At 38.0% G+C, this 25,857-nt stretch overlaps 1 protein-coding gene across 1 annotated transcript in view; it reads right to left on the reverse strand.

Moving 5' to 3' along the window:
- The window catches only part of LOC150085074 (nephrocystin-1-like), a 108,022-nt gene that overhangs the window by 44,173 nt on the left and 37,992 nt on the right, over positions 1-25,857 (reverse strand). Inside the window, exons 11-15 of the mRNA XM_090376455.1 lie at positions 25,387-25,462; positions 18,738-18,790; positions 17,047-17,121; positions 9,151-9,223; positions 2,143-2,180 (exon numbers count right to left, since the gene is read on the reverse strand). Coding sequence (XP_090232581.1) covers positions 2,143-2,180; positions 9,151-9,223; positions 17,047-17,121; positions 18,738-18,790; positions 25,387-25,462 — 315 coding nt within the window. The remainder of the gene's footprint in view (positions 1-2,142; positions 2,181-9,150; positions 9,224-17,046; positions 17,122-18,737; positions 18,791-25,386; positions 25,463-25,857) is intronic.

Genomic DNA, 25,857 nt, shown 5'->3' on the forward strand with positions numbered 1-25,857 from the left:
CTTCTTTGCATCACTATGCCATTTTAATACTAACTATGAATGGTCTTAAAGCAAGTGATTTTTATCTGGTCATCTGATTTGCATATAACAGGTTGTGCATGACTGTTCGTGGGATCAAGCAGAGATTTTTTTATTTCATAAATGATGAATGTTTGGTACTACTTTTATTTACATTTAAAAATGTTTGCATTTTTGTGTTGTTTCTTAGCTTTTCAGCACCAGTATAGATAAATCTATATTCACAAAATCAACAATAGACCTGGCAGAACAGCTGAGAAAGCATAGATTTCCTCCTTTGTAAGACAAAAGAGGAAATCTATGACAATTTAAGTCCCATTATTTATTTATTTATTTAAAAAAATATATGTTAAGTGATATTCACATGCCTTCCCACACTGTGGCAAGTGAAATGCAGGTAGCTAGTCTAGAGTTGAACATCAGCTTGGGAGGTCTAGGAACTAGTTAAACCACATTTTACAGTAATATCAATAGTTGGTCATATCTGATAAAACCATGTCCAAAAATACTAAAGACAGCACAATTTCAAGATACAAAGTCAGCCCCTAAAATTGTTGCTCACACTTCATAAATATCTCATTCTTAATAAGAGCATCTATGCTTTATATTATAAGTGCCACTTTATTTTTGAAAGATTCAATCCACTGTTGCAATGTTAGACAAATCTGTAGGTGATATACAAAATCTAAAATTGGCACATTAAACTAAATTTTAATGTATCAATTGTAGATATATTTGGGAATGAAACTGACATTTGTTACCTACACTGGACATAAACTGATTAGAATCCTTACTGTGCTACTCTTTCAAGATTGAAGAGTTCATTACTCCAGGTGAAATGGGCACCCCTCTAAATTGAGATGAGAGGGACATATGTTGAATTATCTTGCATACTGACCTCTGTCCCAGCCTATCAGATACAGTTTATCTTGACATTCCATCCTGAAATATTAGCATTAACACTAGTAAAGGCACATGATGCAAGAAGGCAAGCTTATAGAGCATTAGCCAAAAAAAAACAACCCTTCTCATTTCACCCATCCAAATGTCTCTCTAGTTCTGCCTTCTTGAATCTATTTAAGCTATTAACTTCAATAACAACAGATGGAAGTTTGTTCCGGCAATCAACCACCTGCTGGCTAAAGGCAAACTTCCGCACATCTATCTTACAACTGCCTTTCCTCAATTTGAATTTATGCCCTCTCAGGTGATTATTCTGGGCAAGAGGAAGAATCCCATCAGCACTGAGCATGCTCAAACCATTCAAGGCTTTATACACCTCAATCAGATCACCTTGCAGGTGCCTAGTCTCCAGACACTGTAATTTGCAAAATTTAAGCCTTTCTTCATAAGAGCAACCCTTTGTTCCATTCACTAATCTTGTCAAAGGGCAAAGAAACAATGTCAAAAGCAAGAGTTTTTGACTTAAAAAGGTTTAAAAGGTAAAAATACAAAAATAATAGTACAAGAATAGTTCATTAAAAATCCATATTCACCTAGAACACCAAATGATAGAAGGTTGAAAAGATATCCACGACGATGTATAATATAAAGCAGTTTCCAACACATGAGACTGGTGAAAATACTGAAAATGTTACTGATTTAGACCATTCATCATATGTGAATAACCATAAGAATAACAGTTCATATGTCATCTTAAGATAGCCCAAGATGACATCTTGGGCTATCTTACTGTATGTAAAGGATAGGTTTGCAAGTGCCAGTCCTAGTATGCCGATGTCATTTTATATTATGCTTAATTTTTTTGGCAAATACCTTGTATTTGCCAACAAATGTAAATAAAAAACTGTATTTACAGAGATATTGGTAATTATGGCATTCACATATCTTAAGAATTTTAATTTACTGGTTACACTTCTTTCTTCTTTTTAGCAAATCAATCACATTAAATAAACTATTGCTTTTGAAATAAGCAGATCTTGCTAGATAAATATCACTGATAACAGTCACAGATCACTATTTTGATTTATAGACAAATTAACAAGCAAAGTGCAACGATCAGAAAGAGATAAAAAAATTAATTTTATTCAATTATTTCTTTATAAAAACAATGCAAAAACATCATTATTTCACTGAAAACTGAATTACTGTATTAATACTTACTATCGTTTTATAAGAAATACAAGGCTGGAACAAAAGCCCTAAGACCACAAAAATATCAAAAAATTATTACTTATGAAATTATATTTTTGTTATTAATTATATATTAAAACCTACTAACTATTTTTATTATCACTAGAAAATAAATTTTCATATCATGTTAAAAAAAAAAAAAAGGCTTTAACAACAGCATTCAAATGTCATTTTAGACTTTCAAAATTATCTACAACAAAATGATTAATAAATAGCTAATACTTTACTTTAAAAATTTCAAAAGCAACATAAAACTATGAATGTCATCCTTAGTTACATTAAATAGTGATTAAATAGTATGAAAAGTAATAAATTTATTTTTTAAAAATATAATTTTATATACAAAAGTGATTTAAAAAGTAATGGGAATTTATTTATAATTAAAATTATGGCTATCAAAAAGCATTTATTTTGTTTCATTTCATTTCAATAATTAATCATAAGTAAACAAGTTTTTCAGTCAATGTTAAAATTGTCTATAAATACTGACAAGCTGTTTATTTAAAAAGATGGCACATCCATATCCCCCTTAGTTTTTTAAATGCTCAGTTTTCAGCAATATATAGCAGTAAATGCTATAATTTCTATAAATCTATGCATTGACAATCAAAGTTGTGTATGGCAATATATAAATTATGTTTTTTTTTTTTTTAAGAACTATAATACTTTCACTTTCTATATACACCGATGAGCCAAAACATTATGACCACCTACCTAATATGATGTTGGTCCTCCATGTGCAGCCAAAACAGCTTGTACCCAGTGAGGCATGGATGCTATAAGATTTCTAAATGTGTCTTGTGGTATCTGGTACCAACACGTAACCAGCAGATTGTTTAACTCCTGTAAGGTCCATGGTCGAGATGCTGCAGATCTGAGTTGCTATTCCAACCCAAAACCATAGATGCTCGATGGGATTGATGTCTGGAGAATTTGGAGGCCAGGGAAATACCTGGAAGTCTTCTTCATGTTTGGCGAACCAGTCTCGAACAATCCGGGTGGGATGGCATGGCGCATTATCCTGCTGAAAGACGGCACCACCAGAGGGGAAGACCACTGCTACAAAAGGGTGTACCTGGTCAGCAATGATGTTTAGGTAGGTGGTAGACGTCAGAGTGCCTGGGACATGGACAACTGGACCCAGGGTATCCCAGCAGAACATTGTACAAAGCATGACACTGCTGGCACTGGCTTGTTTTCGTCCCATGGTGCATCCAGGCACCATCATTTCCCCAGGTAAACAACGCACACATACCCGGCCGTTCACATGATGCAACAGGAACCATGATTCATTCGACCAGATGAACTTCTTCCAATCACTCAAGGTCCAGTTTCGATGCTCATGTGCCCATTGTAGGCACTGTTGCCAGTGAACCGTGGTTAACATGGGCACTTGGAGCAGCCTGTGGCTACACAGCCCCATTTTCAGCAGGGTTCGATGTACTGTACGTTGTTTACACATTACTCCCATAACCAGCATTCCAATTACCGGCTAGTTGTGCCACAGTCGCCCTTCTGTTGCCATGTACTATCCGGGAGAGCCTTCACTCACCTTGAGCATTGATGAGCCCTGGTCGTCCACCACCTTACTGTCCGGGGGTTCCCCCTCCTCGGACCACTTTTGGTAGGTACTAACTACGGCTGACTGTGAGCACCACACCACACCACCCATGCTGTTTGGGATATGCTCTGACCAAGTCGTCTGGCCATTACAATTTGACCTTTGTCAAACTTGCTTAAGTCCACTGTGTTTCTCATCTGAAGAACAAGGTAACAGTGATTAATGGAGCTCAGCATTAGGTGTATTTTATACCATGTCCTGACCCGTGCATGTGCTGTAGTTCACATGCAGTTGCTTCAATTTGCATAATGACTTGCTGGTCATAAGGGAGGTGTCTGCTTTGCAGAGGTCTATCTAGCCAGTTTCAATAATTTTGAGAAATGAAATTCACCGTAACTAGTTGCTCAGAGTTTTTTTTATTGTACCTATGTGTTTCAATTAATTAACTTTTAATAAATAACATAACTATAGTAAAAATAAATATAAATGGCTTTGTTAAAAGCATATTATCTATATATATATAAACGATTAGGTATGCTACCCAAATTTTCCAACTGATAAATGTTGCCAGCACCCGTTCATGTGGTTCACCCTCGCATGACCATCATACCGGGCATTCTTTATTAATTTTTGTACTAACGTTTTTCGACTGAAGAAAGGCAACCTATGCCTGAAAGCTATCGATGTATGTTTATTTTATCTGTCTTCAATTTTAATAAACTCTAAGTTTTAAGAAGTGTAAAAATGGCTGAACAGTGTGCAAGAACTTTGAGAAAATGTAGAAGAAATGCTAATGAAACATTAGAGGAGAGATCTAATAGACTAAGAGACCGAAATGAGACTCTCTGACTACAAAGACAGACAGAAAACATTGAAGAAAGAGAAGCAAGATTGGAAATGAGAAGATAGGCAAAACGGCAAAATGCTATAGGACTAATCAAACAGAAGTACTGGATACGAATAATCAACAAGCTGTAATTAATGTGGAAAAACATGACATAGGAAATATGTGTTACAACTGTGAGTATTGCAATGCAAGATATTGGGGACAAAAGTTAAACACATCGAATAAATACACTAAATGCTGTCATTGATGGAAAGGTTTCACTTGACCCACTGTCTGAGATACCTACTCTATTATGAGAGCTGCTTACAGGGAATACACGTGAAGCAAATAACTACAGAGAACATATACGAGAGTACAACTCAGCAATACCATTCCCATCAATGGGCACAGAGATTAAATCACCGCCTGGAAGTGGTCAATACTGTTTTACAATACCCGGTCAGATTTACCAGTTGGTCTCACCGCTATATCCAAACAAGACAAATAAGCCAGGATATGGACAACTTTATATTTTTGATTCTGCTGAAGCAACAACAAAACAGCTTGAAAAACAACCAAATCAAGGGTGTGTGGCCGAATTTTCAATACTTCTGGCTTGGGATCCAAGCCTGAGTGTCCACAACAAGAGGTATCTGTTTAAGGGAAATTTCACTACAAATTTCATATAATAGGTTGATAGTTTATTATATAATTTGATCTGATATAATATTTTCGATACTTTCTTCTTATAGTAACTCTATTTTAAAGTTTATTTTCACAATTTTTCTAATTTTCTTCTGTTGTGGAAAATCTATGGTTGTTCTTACTAAGAAAATGTCTTAATGGCATTAGACATTTTCACAGATTACAAGTAACTAATTGCGAATAAAGAATTAACATGCTTGCTGGACAAGGATAAAAGACTTTTTTATTGCTGCAATTCCATCTGCTAATTAAAGGGTAATCAAGAAATGTGCTTACAGAATTTAAAAAAAAAAAATTACATATATGTTTTGAAACTCTGATTCTGGATTTCATCGACTGTGGTGGGAGGGGAGAAAGGAAAAATAATTTTATCACTATTATTCATACTGTCCTCTGAACAAGCTCTAGTTAGGTTATAGAACAAGTATACTACTTTTTATTCATAACAAAGGGATTATAAGAAGGATTCTAGCATCTTCTCAGAGTAGAACAGCACCTTCTCACTGGTGCACATCTCATAATCCAGTGACAGTCTTAAATTTAAATAAGAGAGATACCATATCATAGTAACACTACAGTTTTACCAAAGGAAGAGCTCAGTAATCTTCAGGTCAATGAAAGGGCTAATCTATAAAAATAACAGGACATAATCCATTTGCCAGCTAGAGACATCATAACAAACCAAAATATGCTACAAGAAAGGACAAATTACTGGTTTCATAATGGCAAAACATTCTTATATTAACTTATAAAATGTCATAGTGGACATAGTGTTTTTTGTTATGCGGTTCCCGTGGTTTCCCACAAATCCGCGTTAAATACTCTGTTAACATAGCAAAGCCAGTCAGTGTGGGTTATGTGTGAGTAGTGTTTTGTTTGTGTTGTTTGACTGGCCTCTTCGTTACTGGGAGGCGCGATCACCAGGAAGGAGCCTCCCAGCATCCGTCCACTGGCACGAGGAGCCGGACCAGGGAGTAAAAGACATCTGACAGGCTGTCCACACTCTTGCAGGAGCGAGAGTGGGGAAGGCCAAGGAAAGAGCAGAGAAGAGACAGGAAAGTGGAAGACAGACAAGATAGCGAGGATGACAGAGCGTAGGCATCCTCCCAGGCGAAACGGAGCAGGAAGAGTGCTAGGTGCAGTTGTGGGAGTCCTGGAGAAAGACTGTGGGTAGGAAGAAGAGAATAGGTAAAGTTCAAATTAAAGAGTCCAGGATCGTCACAATGGATAATCACGGAGCGGCGTCGACAGGGCTGGCCGCCATTTGCAGTTTCATGTCTGGAAGTTTCCGGTGCTGGTTATCAGTTGCTGTCTAGAGGAGGTTATCCAGGAGTAGTGTTCGGGAGTTGCAGGTGATGCCAGCGACGACGAAAGACCTCGTTGGCATAACTGGTCAGTGCACGGAAGGTATCATTAGATTCCAATAACTTGGTTTCTGGCCGAAGTGATGTAGTGTGGAGGTCTAGGAGTAGTTGGATTCTTAGATCTAAGTATACGTTGCATGAATGCATCACGTGATCACAGTCTTCAGGTTCTTCGCAGGTACAGAGGGCATCCTCAACTAGGCCGAACTCTAGAAGGCGTCTCTTGAAGGACCCGTGGCCAGTTAATAGGAAGGAAGCATAGACGTTAGGGAAGAACCAAGTGGAACGTTGTTTGTTGGTATAGGTTACCTCAGGAAGGAAAAGTTTAGTAGTTGCACCCGTTGTGGAGTTATTCCAGCGGGTTTGCCATAAGTTTATCAATTCTAGCCACACACGTTTATGTTTCTGTTTGATGTCCGTATCGGTACGGGTTTGAATAGTGAGGAATTCAGCTTCCTTATTCTTCTTAATTGCATTAGAGAGTCCAATAAAAGCGATGTGAAGGTCCAAAGGGAGGCGGCCTGTTAGTAGCTGTAGGGCAGCAGTTGATGTCGTTCTACATGCGCGGGTCATTTGTAGTAGCATAAGTCGTTGAATTTGCTGAATTTTACGTTGAGCATGCACTAAAGTCATTCGGTGGTACCAAACTGCAGCTCCATATGTGACAATTGGTATAAATACTGCTGAGTATAAAAGGCGTTGAGTTGGTCCTTTAAGACCCCAGTCCTTGCGGGTAAAACGTGCTAACACAGTGATGTAATTTTTTATCTTTTCTTTGATAGCTTGGATATGGGGGATGAAAGTTCTCCTGTCGTCCAATATTACTCCCAGGTACTTCACCGATTGGTAGTTTTTCAGTGGGCGGCCATTAAAACGTATAGTAGGAGGTCTGGAGAAGTCCAGTTTGCCTTTTAATAGGAGGGTTTTGCTCTTCTCAGTGGAGACTGAGAGTTTATTTTCAGTGGCCCATACGGACAGAGCAGAGAGAACAACCGTGGCCTGGGTTTCTATGGTGGCGCGGGTGGGGCCCTCAATGATGATAACTATGTCGTTGGCATAAGAAAGCTGAGTAGTGTGTGGGTAGTCCTTCAGGAGCCAGTCGTCGAGTATCATGTTCCAGACAGCTGGCCCCAGGATGGAGCCCTGGGGACAGCATCGGGTTAGGTGTCGGGTGATGCAGTGAAATTTTGTTTTGATGCTGACCTTGCGGTTAGAGAAGTAGCTTTTGAGGCAGTGGTAGAAATTCCAAGTACAGTTAGAGACTCTGGCCCTCTGAAGAACGCCCGGCCACCACACTGTGTCAAAAGCTCCTTTGAAGTCAATGAAGATTGCCAGTACATAAGTTGCATCCGACTGTTCTGCAACTTTGAGGGTTTTAGATAGAGCATCAATTGTAGAGCACCCTTGTTTGAATCCAAATTGAAGCGAGGATGCCAAACCACTGGCTTCATATCGGGGTTGAAAGCGTGAGAGCAACAGTCTCTCAAAAACCTTGCCGAGAATGGGAAGCAGCGCAATCGGGCGATATGCCTTGGAGGTACCTGTGGGATCCTTAGGTAAGAGCCTCAGGTTAGCATGCTTCCAACGTGATGGAAAGTTACCCTCATTCAGACAGGTGTTGAAGAGCTGAAGAAGTATCATTGGAGCTATGGCCCAGAGACGTTGCACAGTCTCGCCTTCAATAAAATCATGACCAGGAGCTTTACCTTTTTTGATTTTTTTAATTGCTGCATCAACTTCTTCCTCTGTGAATGGTTCCTCCATAATGTCTGGCTGGAAGCTGGAATTTTGTACTGCTATCTTCCTGTGGATGTCAGTGTCAGAGTTGGTGTTGTCCTGATATATTAGTTCATCCAGAATCCGGTTGATTGTATCTTCCCAGTGTGTAGTCTCAGACGAGTCATCAGAGCGGACAGAGTGTATGACATCCGTGGATCCCAGCTTATTCCTCACAAGTTTGTGGACTAAACCCCACGGATTCCGGTTCCCCTCAGTCTCGACAAGGGAATGCCAGGAGCTTTGCTTGGCATGGTAAATTTTGTTAGTATATTCACGGCGGACTGCTTTGAATCGGTCTCTATACTGTTCTACGATGTGAGCAGGTTCAGTCCTTCTCTTGCGTTGGTATTCTTTCCGAGCGCGCTTCAGAGAATTGAGCAGGTTAGTGAGTTCCTGCGACCACCATGGAACAGATCTTCCTTTCCTGGAACATTTTTTCATGTCAGTGGGTTTTGGGTTTGTGATGACTTATTGATTCACCTTTTGAGGAATACAAAAAATCCATTACAACTGATGTTAGGATGATGGCCGCTTACTATGAATAAAGATTAATATACTGTTGAAGGGAAGTGCTTTTATTCATAGTATACAAATAAGATAACAAGATGGCATCAAAATATATATAATTTTTCTTTTTCTAATGCAAACTTCAATTTGTTATGGCATCCATTTATAACAAATGAACTTATGTCCTTTTTTTATACACATTACACATAAATGCATATCTATAAAGTTCAGTTCACCTATTGTTGCAGAAGTGCTAGCTGATTTTACAAAAATGCTCCCTTCTTCTATACATGAACCATTCAAAGGAATCTGTAAACAATAAAATACAGAATTATCAAATACAAAGTTGCCAAAATTTTCTTAAAATGATTGCATTAAAACACGTTATCGTTATATTTTTAAATAAAAGGACACTCTGAAAACTGAAACTTTTTTCTTTGTATTTTTTATGCATAGGATTTGTTGCTGGTGGTATTGGATTTAATGACACAAGGGCTACTAAGGCCAAATTGTGTTGGATTTGTTGCATAAGAATTCCAGGAGAAAATTAAATGCTAACAATAAGGCAAAAAAAAGTATAATTAATGCAAATAAAATATTTAAAGGTCATAACATACAAAAATTCCTAATGGAAGTTATGAATTTGCTAATGAAACTTTTTCATAGGGAAATTTTTTCTGTGCAACCATCTAGGCTTGTTATATTTCCCTCTCAAATAGACAAATTATCTTCAGAAACACAAAATAAAATAAACATAAATTGCAATATGTTAAGGCTATCAGAAAGATCATCCTGCACAAAGGTCAAATTCATTGCAGAATCATGGATAATTTCAAAATGGGAAGAATATCGTTTTAAACTTAATTAATGGAAATTCTAGAGCAGTGTTTCTTAACCTGTTATGAAAGGGTGCTCTAAGGTTTCTGTAAATACAGAAATCCACAGATAATACATTTCATATTATGCAAAATCATTTTAATAAAAACTTTCAGACAACTGAAATATGAAACATGATGTCTGTTTTATGTGTAAATAACTTTCCAAATTTAAAGCTTCTGGCATCACTGTTAATAGTTACAAGAACATCCTTGGAATGCTGACTACTTAAACATTCTAATTGATGTAAAAAAGCTTCAAAGATGCAGAAAGTCTCAGGAATCACTGAGCTCCCAAGCCACTAACCTTTTAGCATTAGCATTAGTTGAGGCACGTGATGCAAGAAAGCAAGCTTATTCAGCATCAGCCAAAAAAAAAAAAATAAATAAATAAAATTTCTCCATTTCACCCATCCGGTCACTCCACATGTTTGTCTAGTCCAGCCTTAAATTTATTTAAGCTAACAACTTCCACAACAAAAACAGATGGAAGTCTGTTCCAGCAATCAACTACCCGCTGGCTAAAGGCAAGCTTCTGCACATCTATTCCATAACTGTCTGTCCTCAATTTGAATCTATGCCCCTTCAGGTTCTTAATCTGAGCAAACAGTAGTATCCTGTCAGCATTGAGCCTGCTCAAACCATTTAAGACCTTATACACCTCAATCAGATCACCTCGCAGGTACCTAGTTTCCAGATGCTGCAAACTTGCAGAACTTAAGCCTTTCTTCATAAGCGCATTCCTTTGTTCTTATCACTAGTCTTGTTGCCCTTCTCTGTACTCATTCTAGCAACTTCTACATCCTTCCTCCAGACCTGTACACAGTACTCAAGGTGTGGTCTGACCATTGCCTTATACAAAGGGATAATCACTTCCTTATATCTGCTAGCAAAATTCCTAGATATCATTGACAAAACTCCATGACCTGCTCTGGCAGCCCATCTGCACTGTTCTCAGAACTTCATAGCTGACTGTACAATTACCCCCAGGTCTTTTTCATTCTCCGGTTCGCTGAGTGTAGTACCACACAGTTACATTTGTCTTGGGTTACTACTACCCGTATGCAGAACTTTGCATTTGTCAATGTTAAAATTCAGTTGCCACTTCTCAGCCCATCTACCTGACTTTTTTTTAGATCCTGTTGCAGTAGCATACTGTCTTTACAGTCATTAACAACCCTGCCAACCTTTGTATCATCTGCAAACTTGGACATTGTGGACTGATGCAAAGAAAATCAGCAAACAGTTCTTTATTTATGTAAACTCTAGAAGGAAGGGGATGAATCAGATTGGTCCACTTGATATCGATGGTTCAACTGTTGACGATCCTGCTCAGGTAGCTAACAAACTAAATGAATATTTTGCATCTACATTCACACATGAGGAGTTATTCAGGGAGGTGAATGCCAGAGGTGTATTAAACTCTGGCAGTAAGCTACATAATCTTGTAATAACTGAGAGTAAAGTGGTGAAGAAATTGTTGAAAATAAAAATAAAAAAGGCACCCGGGGTGGATGGCATCTATCCAGTTATATTAAAGGAGGCAGCAAAGGAAGTAAGCAAACCCTTAGCTATAATTATGGCAGCTTCCTTGGACTCAGGGGATGTGCAAATGTGACCCCAATCCAAAAAGGAGGATCAACGGGGGACACAGATAATTACAGACCTGTTAGTTTAACTTCTGTTCCAGGGAAATTAATGGAGGCACTGGTTAAAGAAGCACTGCAGGATCATCTAGACCAGATTTCAGTTATAGCTCGGACACAGCATGGGTTTGTTAAGGGGAAGTTTTGTCTGACCAATTTGATTGGATACTATGATGTAGTCACAAAGGAACTGGATGCAAAGAATAATTTTTATATCATATATTTGGATCTTAGAAAGGCCTTTGATACTGTTGCACATGGAAGACTGCTGCACAAATTGGAGCAGTGTGGCATTGGAGGCAAATTGCTGCTATGGGTAAAGGGATGGTGGTTGTTGTTATTGTTATTTGGTTTTTAGGAGCATTAGCAACTAAGGCCATATTGTTCTGGGGATATGCAGTGGTCATTCCCTGACCTTTCCGCATCCTCCATATTTGGTGGTCACGGGCTCGAGCCCTGGTCTAATCAAGAAGCATGTGCTGCACACTGCTGCTCCTGCCCAGTAAAGGGATGGTTGAGTGGGAGAAGACAGAGTGCTAATCAATGGACACTGCTCTTCGTGGACTAATGTTATTAGTAGAGTCCCTCAGGATTCAGTGTTGGGTCCATCATTGTTTTCTGTATTTATAAATGATACTGATGATGGTATATCAGGCTTAATGTCCAAGTTTGCAGATGATACAAAAGTTGGCAGGATTGTTAATGACACTAATGACAGTATACTGCTGCAACAGGATCTAGAAAAGTTCAGCAGATGGGCTGAGAGGTGGCAAATGAAGTTTAACACTGACAAATGTAAAGTAGAAACCGCAGAGTAACGTATCAACTCTATGATACTACACTGACAGTGGTAGAGAATGAAAAGGACCTAGGGGTAATTGTGCAGGCAGATATGAAGTTTTCTGAGGAGTGCAGATGGTCTGCAAGTGTAGCTCATGGTGTCTTGTCAATGATATACAGGAATTTTTCTAGCAGGGATAAGGAGGTGATTATCCCCTTGTACAAGGCAATGGTCGGGCCACATCTTGAGTACTATATACAGGTCTAGAGGCCTCATTTTAAGAAGGATGTAGAGCTGTTGGAACGAGTACAGAGAAGGGAAACAAGATTAGTGAATGGAACAAAGGGTTGCTCTTATGAAGAAAGGCTTAAGTTTTGCAAATTACAGTGTCTGGAGACTAGGCACCTGCGAGGTGATCTGATTGAGGTGTATAAAGCCTTGAATAGTTTGAGCATGCTCAATGCTGATGAGATTCTTCCTCTTGAATAATCGCCCGGGAGGACATAAATTCAAATTGAGGAAAGACAGTTGTAGGATAGATGTGTGGAAGTTTGCCTTTAGCCAGCAGATGGTTGATTGCTGCAACAAACTTCCATCTGTTGTTGTAGAAGTTGATTGCTTAAAAATAGATTCAAGGCAGAACTTGACAAACATCTGGAGCGAGTGGATGGGTGAAATAAGGGTGTTTTTTTTTTTTTTTTGGCTGATGCTATATAAGCTTGCTTTCTTGCATCATATGCCTCTACTAATGCTAAATGCTAATGCTATTTCCTTATCAATCAATTACTAAGACTATAATGTTCTAAGGACACTTAATAAAACTTCACAGTTATACATTCTCTAAACTTAACCATTTAGTTTAATTGCAACTGAATGGTTAAGTTTAGATAATTACTTTTCTCCTGTACACTCCTTTTTTTTTTGTCTCTTTTCTTTCTTGTATATACACTGGTATTCAAAGAAAGTGCATCCCCTAGGAATTTCACATTTCTAACCCTTTTTTGTGATGGTGTATTATATTAATGACTAGCATCACAAATAGAAATATAAACAAAAGATATTTATTAATAGTTAAGGCAAAGCTAAGTAATATTTGACAAGTGCTCTCAAAATAATCCAAAATGAGCATTTGCAACCTTTATACAACAGTTTTAGTAAACACAACAATTATGGTAGAAATGTTATCAGAAGCCCTCAATTTGCTTCAGTTTATCATTTTAAATTTTAAATGGAAATCAAAATGAAAAGTTCACCAGGTGCAAACTAATATTTAGTTGAACCACCTCTGGCCCTGATGACAGCAGCACACTGTCGAGGCATTGACAAGATCAATTTCCGAAGACAATCAACTGATAGTTCGTGGTTCCAAATATGAATTATGGCTTCCTGAAGTTCACAAAGGGCCTTTGGTTTCTTTCTGGCAACTGTGGATTCCACACAATGCCAACAGCCGACCGGGCTAGCCGAGTGGGTAAAGTACCTGCCCGGCAACCCAAAGGTCGCGGGTTCGATTCCCGCCTCGGGCTTGGATCAAAGTACTGCAAAAACCTTGGGAGGTGCAATATGGCCACAGAAGCTGATGCGCCAACAACTACCAAATCAAAAAAAAAAAAAAAAAAAAAACAATGCCAACAGTTCTCTATAGGATTCAGGTCCGAGCTGTTTCCTGGCCAGCTAACAGTTGTAATGGACCGTTCTTCCAACCATTTTTTCACCTGTAACAAATGTAAACACATTATTAGCATTAGCATTAGCAAAGATGCAAGAAAGCAAGCTTATATAGCATCAGCCAAAAAAAAAACAAAAAAAACACCCTTATTTCACCCATCCACTCGCTCCAAATGTTTGTCAAGTTCTGCCTTGAAGCTATTTTTAAGCTATCAACTTCTACAACAACAGATGGAAGTTTGTTCCAGCAATCAACCACCTGTTGGCTAAAGGAAAACTTCCACACATCTATCCTACAACTGTCTTTCCTCAATTTGAATTGAATTTATACCCTCTCAGGTGATTATTCTGAGCAAGAGGAAGAATCCCATCAGCACTGAGCATGCTCAAACCATTCAAGGCTTTATACACCTCAATCAATCTGTCGAACGTCTAATGCAGAAATGAAGCTAAAGTAACTACAAAAGTGCCTACTTACACATTTTGCCCGACGACAAGGAGCAGAGTTGTCCTGAAAGATGCAGTTTCTTGGCCGGTTGAAATGGTCTCTAATGGTTGGCAGCAATTTGGCTTCCAATATATCCAGGTATCCACTGGCATTTACGAAACCTTTTATAAACTGCAGGTGACTTACTCCGCAATACGAAATACCCCCCATATCATTTGGCTGGTAGGGAATTTCACTGTAGACACCATACAGTCTGGATGATATTCTTCATCACGTCTTCAGTGAATCATTTGTCTCCCATCAGAGCATTGCAGGTTGAATTTCTTCCCATCTGAAAAAATAACTAATTTCCACTGCTCGAGGGTCCATTTGACATGCTCCTTACACCAAATTAATCGGGCCTTTTTCATTTTTTGTGTGAGGAGGAGCTTCTTCTTAGGATGATGGGCTACAAGTCCATTTTTGAAGAGGCACCTTCTGATTGTTACTGCACTTGCTACCACTCCTGTATGTTCTTCCCATTCTCTTTTCAGCTCAGATGAAGAAGCTTTATAGTTTTTAAGGCACAAGCACTTCAAAACGCCGTCCTGTTTTTCCATAGAGACTGGTTTGCCTTCTGTTCCTTTTTTCCTATCAGCAGAACCAGTATTCTTGAGTTTCGAAAGAAATCTACTCAGTGTTGACTGATTACAAGACACTCTATAAGCAATATGACGGAAAGAACATCCTTCCTCACGTAAAGCAACAATAGCACTCTTTCTTCATGGCATCAACTGCACGTAACTCTCCATCCTGACATATGCAAGGAATGACTGCAACTCTTGCAGAGCATGCTTATATAGCTGAAAGTAACAGCTGATGCAATATTACATCATCACCTACGCGTGTCAATCTTATCTGATGCAATCTGTAAGTAATATTGCCATTTACTTACATTATTCAGACAACAATTATAATTTTAAGCGGTGATGCACTTTTTTTGAACACCAGTGTATGTATCTCTTCACAAGTAACACTATATTCACGAGTCTTACATAACGATACATGCAAAGCATGTATGGAGTGTCTTTTAATTGATTTCTTTTTTACATGCAAATTGTATGGAAAAAAAGATAAAATAATTTCCAGATTTCTATTTGTCCAATTTTAATGAAATTTAGAATGATTTAACAATTATTTCTGAAATACCCAAATATAAAATTTCATGAAAATTCATTCACTGAGAATCCAGTCATTGCATGCAGACAGATGGATAGACATGGTGAAGACAATTGGCTCTTATGAAAATATGACTAAAATTGAACAAAGGCAAAATTTATGCTGTGATAAATGATTCCAGAACTAGGGGCAATAAATTTAAATTATTTGGGAAGGGGTTTAGACTGGATTTTAAGAGGGTTTCAAAAGCCAACAAGTTGTTAATTACTGCAATAAGTAGAAATAATTTTAAGAGGGTTTCTAAAGCCAATGAGTTGTTAATTACTGAATTGTTACCTCCATTAGTGGATCAAGCTGACCTTCTGTCAGTCTCAACCACCCATAGGATGGATACCTACATAAGGAGGCAATCACATTGTAGGTAGTTAATGTTATTATGATTATTTTATTTTTTATTTTTTGCTGGTACAAGCCTGGGGGCTTCCTTGTACCATATGGGGTAATAGCTAAAGGGAATATCTGTGACTTGTTTAGCCTATGGCAGGTCATAGTATGTTGACATACTATGACCTGCTCTGTACTGTTGGCATTACTTGTAAACCATTGTTTGCCTCAGACCATTTCTTTATAAGCAACTTGAATACAAAGAAAAATTTCACTGTTTAATAATTGGTAGCAATTTCTAGGATGAATGTCGCAGATAGAGCTAGACATGCACTACCTAATCTCCTCTCCACTTCTGGCTGAGATATGCCTGGAAAATTTGAGCAAAATGCTATTAGAGATTACTACTTGAAACTTACTGTGTAATACCACTATCTTGATATTTTTATCCACAGAATGTAGACAGGCTGCCAGGGCAGGTCATGGGGTTTTGTCAATGATATATAGGAATTTTGCTAGCAGGGAAAAGGAGGTGATTATCCCTCTGTATAAGGCAATGGTCAGGCCACGCCTTGAGTACTGCGTACAGGTCTGGAGGCCTCATTTTAGGAAGGATGTAGATTTACTTGAGCGTGTACAGAGAAGGGCAACAAGATTGGTGAGGGGAATGAAGGGATCCTCTTACCAAGAGAGGCTTAAGTTCTGCAAATTGCAGTGGCTGGAGACTAGGCACCTGCGCGGTGATCTGATTGAGGTATATAAGGCCTTGAATGGGTTGAGCATGCTGAATTCTGATGGGATCCTTCCACTTGTTCAGATTACGAACCTAAGGGGGCATAAATTCAAATTAAGAAAAGACAGATGTACAATAGATGTGCGGAAATTTGCCTTTAGCCAGCGGGTGGTTAATTGCTGGAACAAACTTCCATCTGTCGTTGTGGAAGTTGATAGGTTGAATAAATCTAAGGAGGAACTGGACAGGCATTTGGAGGGAATGGTGTGATTTTTTTTTTTTTTTTTTGGCTGATGCTGCATAAGCTCATACATTTGCTTTCTTGCATCACATGCCACTACTACTACTACTACTACTACTACTATTATGTCCTTAATGAAGCATAATGATAATCATATCAATAAAAATTAAGAAAAAAAAACAAGTGTGACTGAATTACCTTTGCAGAAAAAGTCCAAACTTTTGGTGTTTTAATATCATACTTTGCTCTTACTGTATGGATATTACTTAGAACCTACAAAAGTAAAAGTTGGAAGTCTTCAAAGAAATATTTTGATATTTTTTGTATTACATGTAAATATTTTAAATTACTATATTTAGTTAAATTATTAACTTCTGTTATTTAAATCTCCAACCAATACTAATTTTTCTTTGTCATTAGTTTTTACTATTATTTCTTAGAATTTGTTTCTTATTTCCACACAATTTTCATTGCCTAAATTACAGGGTTGGCTGAGGGTCCTGGGGTAATGTTTGCTGACACCACTGCACGTACACATATTGCGAGATCAAGCCCATATGTTACTACAAAAGGTGAGTGCATGGCCCATTATTACCTGTTGTGCTGATGAATCAGCTGCAATAAAATAATTACAGTGAAGTTGTAAACTCTTCTTGCCTTGGCAATCCAGAGTACAAATGGAATTTGCCCATATAACTCTACAGATTAATGGATCCAAGCCAATTAAACTATTTTTTAGAACTAGTTCTAAAAGCTGTTGCCACCCCTTTACTTCCAAAATAAAGCAATTTAAACTGTATTGTTTGGCTGAAGCTCTCCTGTATTCATCTTCATTTATGGCTTCTGTGATAACTGCTATTTTGAAATCATATCATATTGGCCTAGCTTCTGCTAGTTCCACTTCTTTGCTATATAAGCTTCTAACATTGACAACCTTGATTGACAACTTGCTACCCGGATTGCTGTTCCAGTAGCATATTTAACATTGCATGTCCTGGTTACTTGACACATACAGCAGCCATTATGAAATTCAACTGCTTTGTTGTATCATAGTAATAAAGTTTCATCCTACAATTTAACCAATTTTGTTGGAGCCCCATATTTGTAGCATCCTCATTCATTCATTTGCCATATAGCTGATTCGCTACTAATAAGTTATACCAAAAGCAGACGAGGAGTAAACATTGGTTCTGGGTCCCAGTTGATTCAGTACAAGCTAGCATAAGAGATGTGAGAGTCTCTTCCTGGTCAGATAATCTCAGACCCTTTTGGTAGAAAATTTAAATGAATTATTTTAAAAGAACTATTATTTGTTTAAATACATTATGTTATACTTTTCCAACACACAGAAGTAGTAATTTCAGTTTTGTATCAACTTTTTTCTTCTTCTTCTTTCTTATAAGTATTAGGCCTCTGTTATAGTTTCATGGCATCTTCACTGAGGTCTTCCAATTATATTATCTATTTCGGTAATAAAAGGATACTGATCTATTTCGGTATCCTTTTATTACCCATTCTCTGTAGATGATCCTTCCATCTTCTCCTGTAATTTTGTATGTATTCAATTACTGGTTTTCCTTTAGTTCTTCCATTATATCCTGATTTCTATTATTTTTATATTTTTGTCAATTCTGGTCAACTTTGCAGCATTATCCTTCAACTTTAAAATCAATAATAAATAAAGTGGCAAAATATCATCTGAAAATATATTTTATTTTTAAGAATTATATTACAACAATATTACATTGCAATTACATTACTATAACAGCAGCAGCAGTTGAGTAATGTAGAGATCAAATATTGACATACAGAATGTTAATAAACCACACATTTGAAATGGAGCATGACTGTAAGGTATAACTTATCACTAATGAAATAAAAACACTTACCTTTACACCATCATGTAGACACATTCTTACATGGCAACTTGTAACATCAAATCCTAATAAAATATGAATATTAATGTTTCTGATGGCTATTTAATAAAGTTAAGCAATATTAAAAAATAAAAACTACTAATCATATTTATCTAAATCTAAGAATCTAAAATCCTATCCATAGTTTTGCTGATGATAGCACACTACATCAGCAAAATTTGAGAAACTTTTCCTTTCACGAACATCTTTAACTTCTTGAATATTCACCACCAATTTCTTAAATGCAGAATTACAGGTAATTTTCCAATGGAGCAAAAAAAAAAATTTAGTTAACTTCAATCCTAAAATTCAATGCTCTCTTATTTCTCATAAAAAAGTCTATGCTCCTATACTCATCTTCAAAGATATTCAAATTTCTAGGCAATCACATAAAAGGGTGGTTCAATAAAGAATCGCTCTCACCTACCTCCACATATTGCAGAGTCATGATATTTTGTATGTAGCATCATACATATCTCTGTACTAAAGGTGTAAAATTTCAGCCCTGTGTCTTAATTTGTTTTTCTCTTACAGAGCTGAACGTGTGACAAAGCAGCATCATGGACAAAGCTGAAGCAAGAGCTGTAATCTGGTATCTGTTCTTGAAGGGGAAATCTCCTAAAGAAATCCACGAGGAGATGACTGCTGTATATAAGGGATGAAGCCCCGTCCTATGGCATTGTGAAACACTGGCATAGAAAGTTTAGGTGTGGTCGGACATCAGTAGAATCTGAGCCCATTCCAGGTCGTCCCCATTCAGCCATTGATGACAGCAAGATCAGAAAAGTGGAGTCATTAATCATGGAAGATTGCCCGATATCTGTGCGTGAATTGTCCCAGGAGGTGAAGATTAGTGTGGGCTCTGTTGAAACAGTCCTTCATTATCAACTCCATTTACTGAAATTGAGTGCAAGATGGATTATTGACTGGTTTCCAGAAGGCTGATCAACAACAGAAATCACAAGAGTTGTTAGCCCTGTGCCAAAAAAACAAGGAAGACTTTTTCTCTCGTCTAATTACTCAGGATGAAAGTTGGATACACCATTTCGACCCTGAAAGTAAAAAGCAGTCCATGAAATGGCGACATCATGGTTCTCCAGCCCCCGAGAAGGCAAGGGTCCAAGTGTCAGCAGGAAAGGTCTTGCTGACAGTGTTCTGGGATGAGAAAGGTGTAATAATGACTGATTACCTGCTGAAAGGTAAAACAATTACAGGTGCCTATTATGCCAACTTACTCACAAAATTATGGGAGAAAATCAAAACATGTAGGCGTGGCATGCTGTCCAAAGGTGTGAGAATGCTTCAAGACAATGCCCCAGTTCACATTTCGGAAATTGCAACAACACAAGTGGCCACTTGTGGATATGAAATACTGCCCCATCCAGCCTACTCACCTGATCTTGCACCATTGGACTTCTTTTTGTTTCCTTCCCTCAAATCATTTCTTCGGGGGACCCACTTCCCTGATGATGAGATGCTCATTTCTGACCAACCTCACCACTTCTACAAAAACAGTATCCGTAGCCTCATCCATTGATGGGAAAAATGTATAAATCTGCATGGTGGCTATGTACAGAAGGACTAAAACCTGAGCCAGAATCAATAGGCTAGCACCTCTGCAGCTAGGTCAGGGCGATTCTTTATTGAACCACCCTCATATCTCTAGTGGGGATTTTTCAGCTCTCTTGGCATAAGCACATCACAAATATTGCTTTTTCAGTGCCAAAAAACTGAGTTTTCTTTTTCACCCTTGGCATTACTTTTATTCCAAACAGCTACAGACTAGACAAATCCAAAATCTGCCCTACCATGGAATATTGTTCCCACATCTGGGGTGACACCTCTCTCTCAAACGCCTTGAATTCAAAAGAAGGCAATAATGCTAATTTTATGAAGTCTCTCCATAATATCTGTTCAGTTTCTGCTGCATCCTTTTCTACAGATACTTCCATGGATACTTCCATGGGTACTTCCCAACTGGCAGCTATAATTCCACTACTCACTTCCAAACATCTGCCTCAACCAGTCCATTCAGCATCCAACTCCAAACTCACAGGAGCAACTTTTCTTCATTTCATTTCTGTTCTCTAAAACAATCTTATTTCACATATATTTCTCAAAAATTACAATCTAGAGAAATTCAAGTCTAATGTCAACAAGTATCTGCCTTCTCAACCTTTAACTAATGTGCAGCACTAAGTATTGCAAGTTCTAATGCCTTTTGTGTTTGGAGTTTTCATTTAAAAAAAAAAAAATATATATATATATATATATATATATAAACAGGGTCATTCAGGAGGAATAGTAAATATTTTGGGAGGTTATAGTATGGATTATTCTTAGTAAAAAAGTTAATATAAACGTGTCCAATTCTCAATGGATATGGAGATACAGCTATTTGAAAATGGTGTGACAAAGCCATTATGAGAGGTATTAAAAAATGATAAATTACTTATTGTTTGTATTTATTGACTTTTTGAATGATACAAAACACAAATAATTGACAAAAGTTTTACAGTTCACAATAAATGTTCAAAAATTCCACTGCCAACCTCAATACACTTTGTAACTCTTGTGGTAATATGACATATTGTTCTTCTGATGTTGTCTTGGTGTTCCTTTATGAGGGCAGCAGTACCCAAAATGTGAGCGAGCAATTCATCTCTCATATTCACATTTTCTTTGTATACTGCATTTTATATCCATCCCCACAAGCAAAAATCTAATGGAGTGAGGTCTGGAGACCTTGGTGGCCAATAAATGGGACCACTGCAGCCGATCCATTGTTCAGGGAAAATCTGACTTAGATATTGTATCACCAGACAAGTATAATGTGCAGGAACTCCGTCATGCTGAAAGTAGATATAAATTATTGTAACCAAGGGAACATCCTCCAATAGTAGTGGAAGTTCGTATTGCAGAAATTCTAGGTAAATGGGCCCTGTAAGATGATTTTGTAAAACAGCAGGCCCAATCAACTGATTGTCGATGATACCACATCACACATTTACAGAGAAGCGATGTTGAAAATTTGTTTCTAAAGTGGCATGTGGATTTTCATCTGACCACCTATAAGAGTTACATGTGTTGTTGATACCATCACAGGTGAAAGTAGCTTAATCGCTGAACAGAATTAATGAAATTAATCAGCGATTAGCATTTACTCACTGACAAAATTCCAATCACTGGACGTTATCTCCTGGTTGAAGGTCACCCACAGTATATTAGCATTAGCATTAGCATTAGTAGAGGCATTTGATGCAAGAAAGCAAGCTTATGCAGCATCACCAACAAAAAAAAAAAAAAAAAAAAACCACTTCCACTTCACCCCTCTGTTCGTTCAAAATATCTGTCCAACTGAGCCTTAAGCTTATTTAGGCTATCAACTTCCACGACAAGGGATGGAAGTCTGTTCCACCAACCAACCACCCGCTGGCTAAAGGCAAATTTCCGCACGTCAATCCTACATCTGTCTTTCCTCAATTTGAATTTATGCCCTCTCAGGTGATTATTCTGAGCGAGAGGAAGAATCCCATCAGCATTGAGCATGCTCAAACCATTCAAGGCTTTATACACCTCTATCAGATCACCTCGCTGGTGCCTAGTCTCCAGACACTGTAATTTGCAAAACTTAAGCCTTTCTTCATAAGAGCACCCCTTTGTTCCATTCACTAATCTTGTTGCCCTTCTCTGTACTCGTTCCAGCAGCTCTACATCCTTCTTGAAATGAGGCCTCCAGACCTGTATACAGTACTCTAGGTGTGGCCTGACCATTGCCTTATACAATGGAATAATCACCTCCTTATCCCTGCTAGAAAACTTCCTATATATCATTGACAATACACCATTAGTTACTCTTGCAGCCCATCTGCACTGCTCAGAGAACTTCATATTTGCCTGCACAACCACCCCCCAGGTCCCTTTCATTCTCTACCACTGTCAGTTGTTTGTTTGTTATTTGGTTTTTAGGAGCATTAGCAACTAAGGCCATATTGCTCCGGGATATGCGGTGGTCATTCCCTGAATGACCTTTCCGCATCCTCCGTATTTGGTGGTGACGGGCTCGAACCCCGGTCTAATCAAGAAGCGTGTGCTACGCACTGCTGCTTCTTCCCACCTGGCTACGGAGGCGCCCCCACTGTCAGTGTAGTACCACAGAGTTGATACGTTGCTCTGGGGTTGCTGTTTCCCATGTGTAGTACTTTACATTTGTCAATGTTAAACTTCATTTGCCACCTCTCAGCTCATCTGCTCAACCTTTCCAGATCCTGTTGCAGCAGCATAGTGTCAGTAGTGTCCTTGACAACCCTGCCTACCTTTGTATCGTCTGCAAACTTGGACATTAAGCTTGATATACCCTCATCAATATCATTTATGAATACAGAAAACAATAAAAAACCCACACTTAGCCCTGAGGGACTCCACTAATAACATTAGTCCATGACGAGCAGTGTCCATTGATTACCACTTTCTGTCTTCTCCCCCTCAGCCACCCCTTTATCCACAGCAACAATTTGCCTCCAATGCCACACTGCTCCAATTTGTGCAGCAGTCTTCCATGTGCAACAGTATCAAAAGCCTTTCTAAGATCCAAGTATATAATATCAAAGCTATTCCCTGCATCCAGTTCCTTTGTGACTGCATCATAGTGTCCAATCAAATTGGTCAGGAAAGACTTCCCCTTAACAAAACCATGCTGTGTCCGAGCTATAGCTGCAGTCTTGTCTAAATGATTCTGCAGTGCTTCTTTAACCAGTGCCTCCATTAATTTTCCTGGAACAGAAGTTAAGCTCACAGGTCTATAATTACTTGTGTCAGCCTTTGATCCTCCTTTGTTAATTGGGGTCACATTTGCACATTTCCAGTTTATGGGTACCTCCCCTGAGTCCAAGGAAGCTCTCATAATTATGGCTAAGGGTTTGCTTACTTCCTTTGCTGCCTCCTTTAATATAACTGGATAGATCCCATCCACCCCGGGTGCCTTTCTTGTGTTTATCTTCACCAACCTCTCCTCCACCTTACTCTCAGTTATTTCAAGATTCTGTAGCTTACTGCTAGAGTTGAATACACCTCTGGCATTCCCCTCGCTGAATAACTCCTCATGTGTGAATGTCGATGCAAAATATTCATTTAGTTTGTTAGCTACCTGAGCAGGATCATCAACAGTTGACCCATCGATATCAAGTGGACCAATCTGATTCATCCCCTTCCTTCTAGAGTTTACATAAGTAAAGAACTCTTTGCTGTTTTTCTTTACATCCCTTGCCAAAGATTTCTCGTAATCTGCCTTCGCCTGCCTAACCTCCTTTGTAACTTGGTTACAGATCAACTTGTATCTATCATAGGCTTCTGTGTCATGTGTTAATTTGTATGTATCCCATGCATGTTTCTTCTCTGCCATATGCCTCATCAGTTCATCTGAAGCCATTTAGGCCTAAACCTTGAACAATATTTCTTAGTTGGTATGTATAGCCTAGTAGCTTCCAAGATAAGTTCTTTGAATGCTTCCCATTTTGCATTTGCTGTTGGTAACATCATCAGTTGGTCCCACTGTATAGAATTTAAATACTGTCTCAGTCCATCGTAGTCGCCTTTACGAAAGCAATAACCCTTCCCTTTACCCCTAATGGTAGTTACCTCTTTGAGTAAATCCCACTTCAGCACACTGTGATCACTGCCACCTAGTGGTTCATTTATCTGCAGATTCTTAATGCATGAAGAATCACTGCTGATAATCAAATCAAGAGTATTCTTCCCTCTAGTTGCCTCCTGAACATGCTGATGTAGAAAACAAAATGAAATGGATACAAGCCGTACTCGTGCAATGTTCGCCATACTCTTGTCTGTGGAACACCAATATACGTAGAAATTATTCGTGTGCTAATAGTAGGACTACGTTCTACTGACTGAAGAATGTGTTTTATTTCATCCACATTTTGTTTATTTGCACATTCAGAAGAAAAGAAATATGAGCACTGGGACCAGTCTCACGCAGTTTGGTGTAAACACTAGTGTTTACACCAAATAGTGTTTACATTGCATACTGGTGTTTACATTGTATACTAGTGTGTAATTATAAATCAACAGGGATTACCTTTATTTTAGATATAGGAAGCTTCTTTATATTTAAAAGAAGCTTCCTATATCTAAAATAAAGGTAATTCCTGTTGATTTATAATATAATAGAATATAGGAATTATCGAGCACTTAATAGCTCTCAATTATCAAAACTAGTGTGTAAATACTAGTATATGATCTTGAATCTGGTATTATGCGGTTAGGAAACCGTCAATGGTATTCTCTACAAGCAGCAGTAGCACTTCCACCACAAAAACACTAGACAAACACCACATCGGCATATTCAGCATGTGTGAAGATGTGCGGCATTCTTAACAACACTTCTAACACCAAACAGCCTCAGGTTATAACTGCTTCTTGGTCACATCTGATTCAGGGAGCTGTGCATGCCAGTTTCAAACAGCTGTATCTCCGTATCCATTGAGATTGGACACATGTTTATAGGAACTTTTTTACTCTGAATAATCAATTCTATAATCTCCCATAATATTTGCTATTCCTCCTGAATCACTCTGTATATATAAAAATGCAATTTCTGACTTACCGCTTCCTAGCTGTGATATCTGTTGGAATGCAACCAAAGTAATGATCCTTTGGATATCACAAATAACTGGTTTTAACTGGAAAAAATAATGAAATCCAGTAAAGTAATTGAAACAGACTGATACAAATCAGAAAATATGAATTTTTTTTCTAAATTTACAATGACAAGACAGTTATATTCTGTGCAAGTGTTATATCTCTTCCAATAACCTGTATCATCCAAATAAAGATTACCGGAAGTTCTGCTGTCTGTAAATTATAAATACAGATCATAAAAAAAAAAAAAAAAAAGAACCCTCTAATAACATAGTAAAAACCTGCTAATCAGTTTAAAGTTTTGTTACTGAAATCACTTTTCCTAAGAACGTTTTTGGAAAGCATTTTTCTAAGTTAACTACAAAATGAAAGTGCAATGCTGTGTTATACAGTGTTTTTTATTTCACACTTAAATGATTTACATTGAAATTTATAT

This window comes from Mastigoproctus giganteus, chromosome 6 (assembly GCF_048544385.1).
Source record: "Mastigoproctus giganteus isolate SK-2022 chromosome 6, ASM4854438v1, whole genome shotgun sequence".
In the NCBI taxonomy this organism is placed as follows: Eukaryota; Metazoa; Arthropoda; class Arachnida; order Uropygi; family Thelyphonidae; genus Mastigoproctus; species Mastigoproctus giganteus.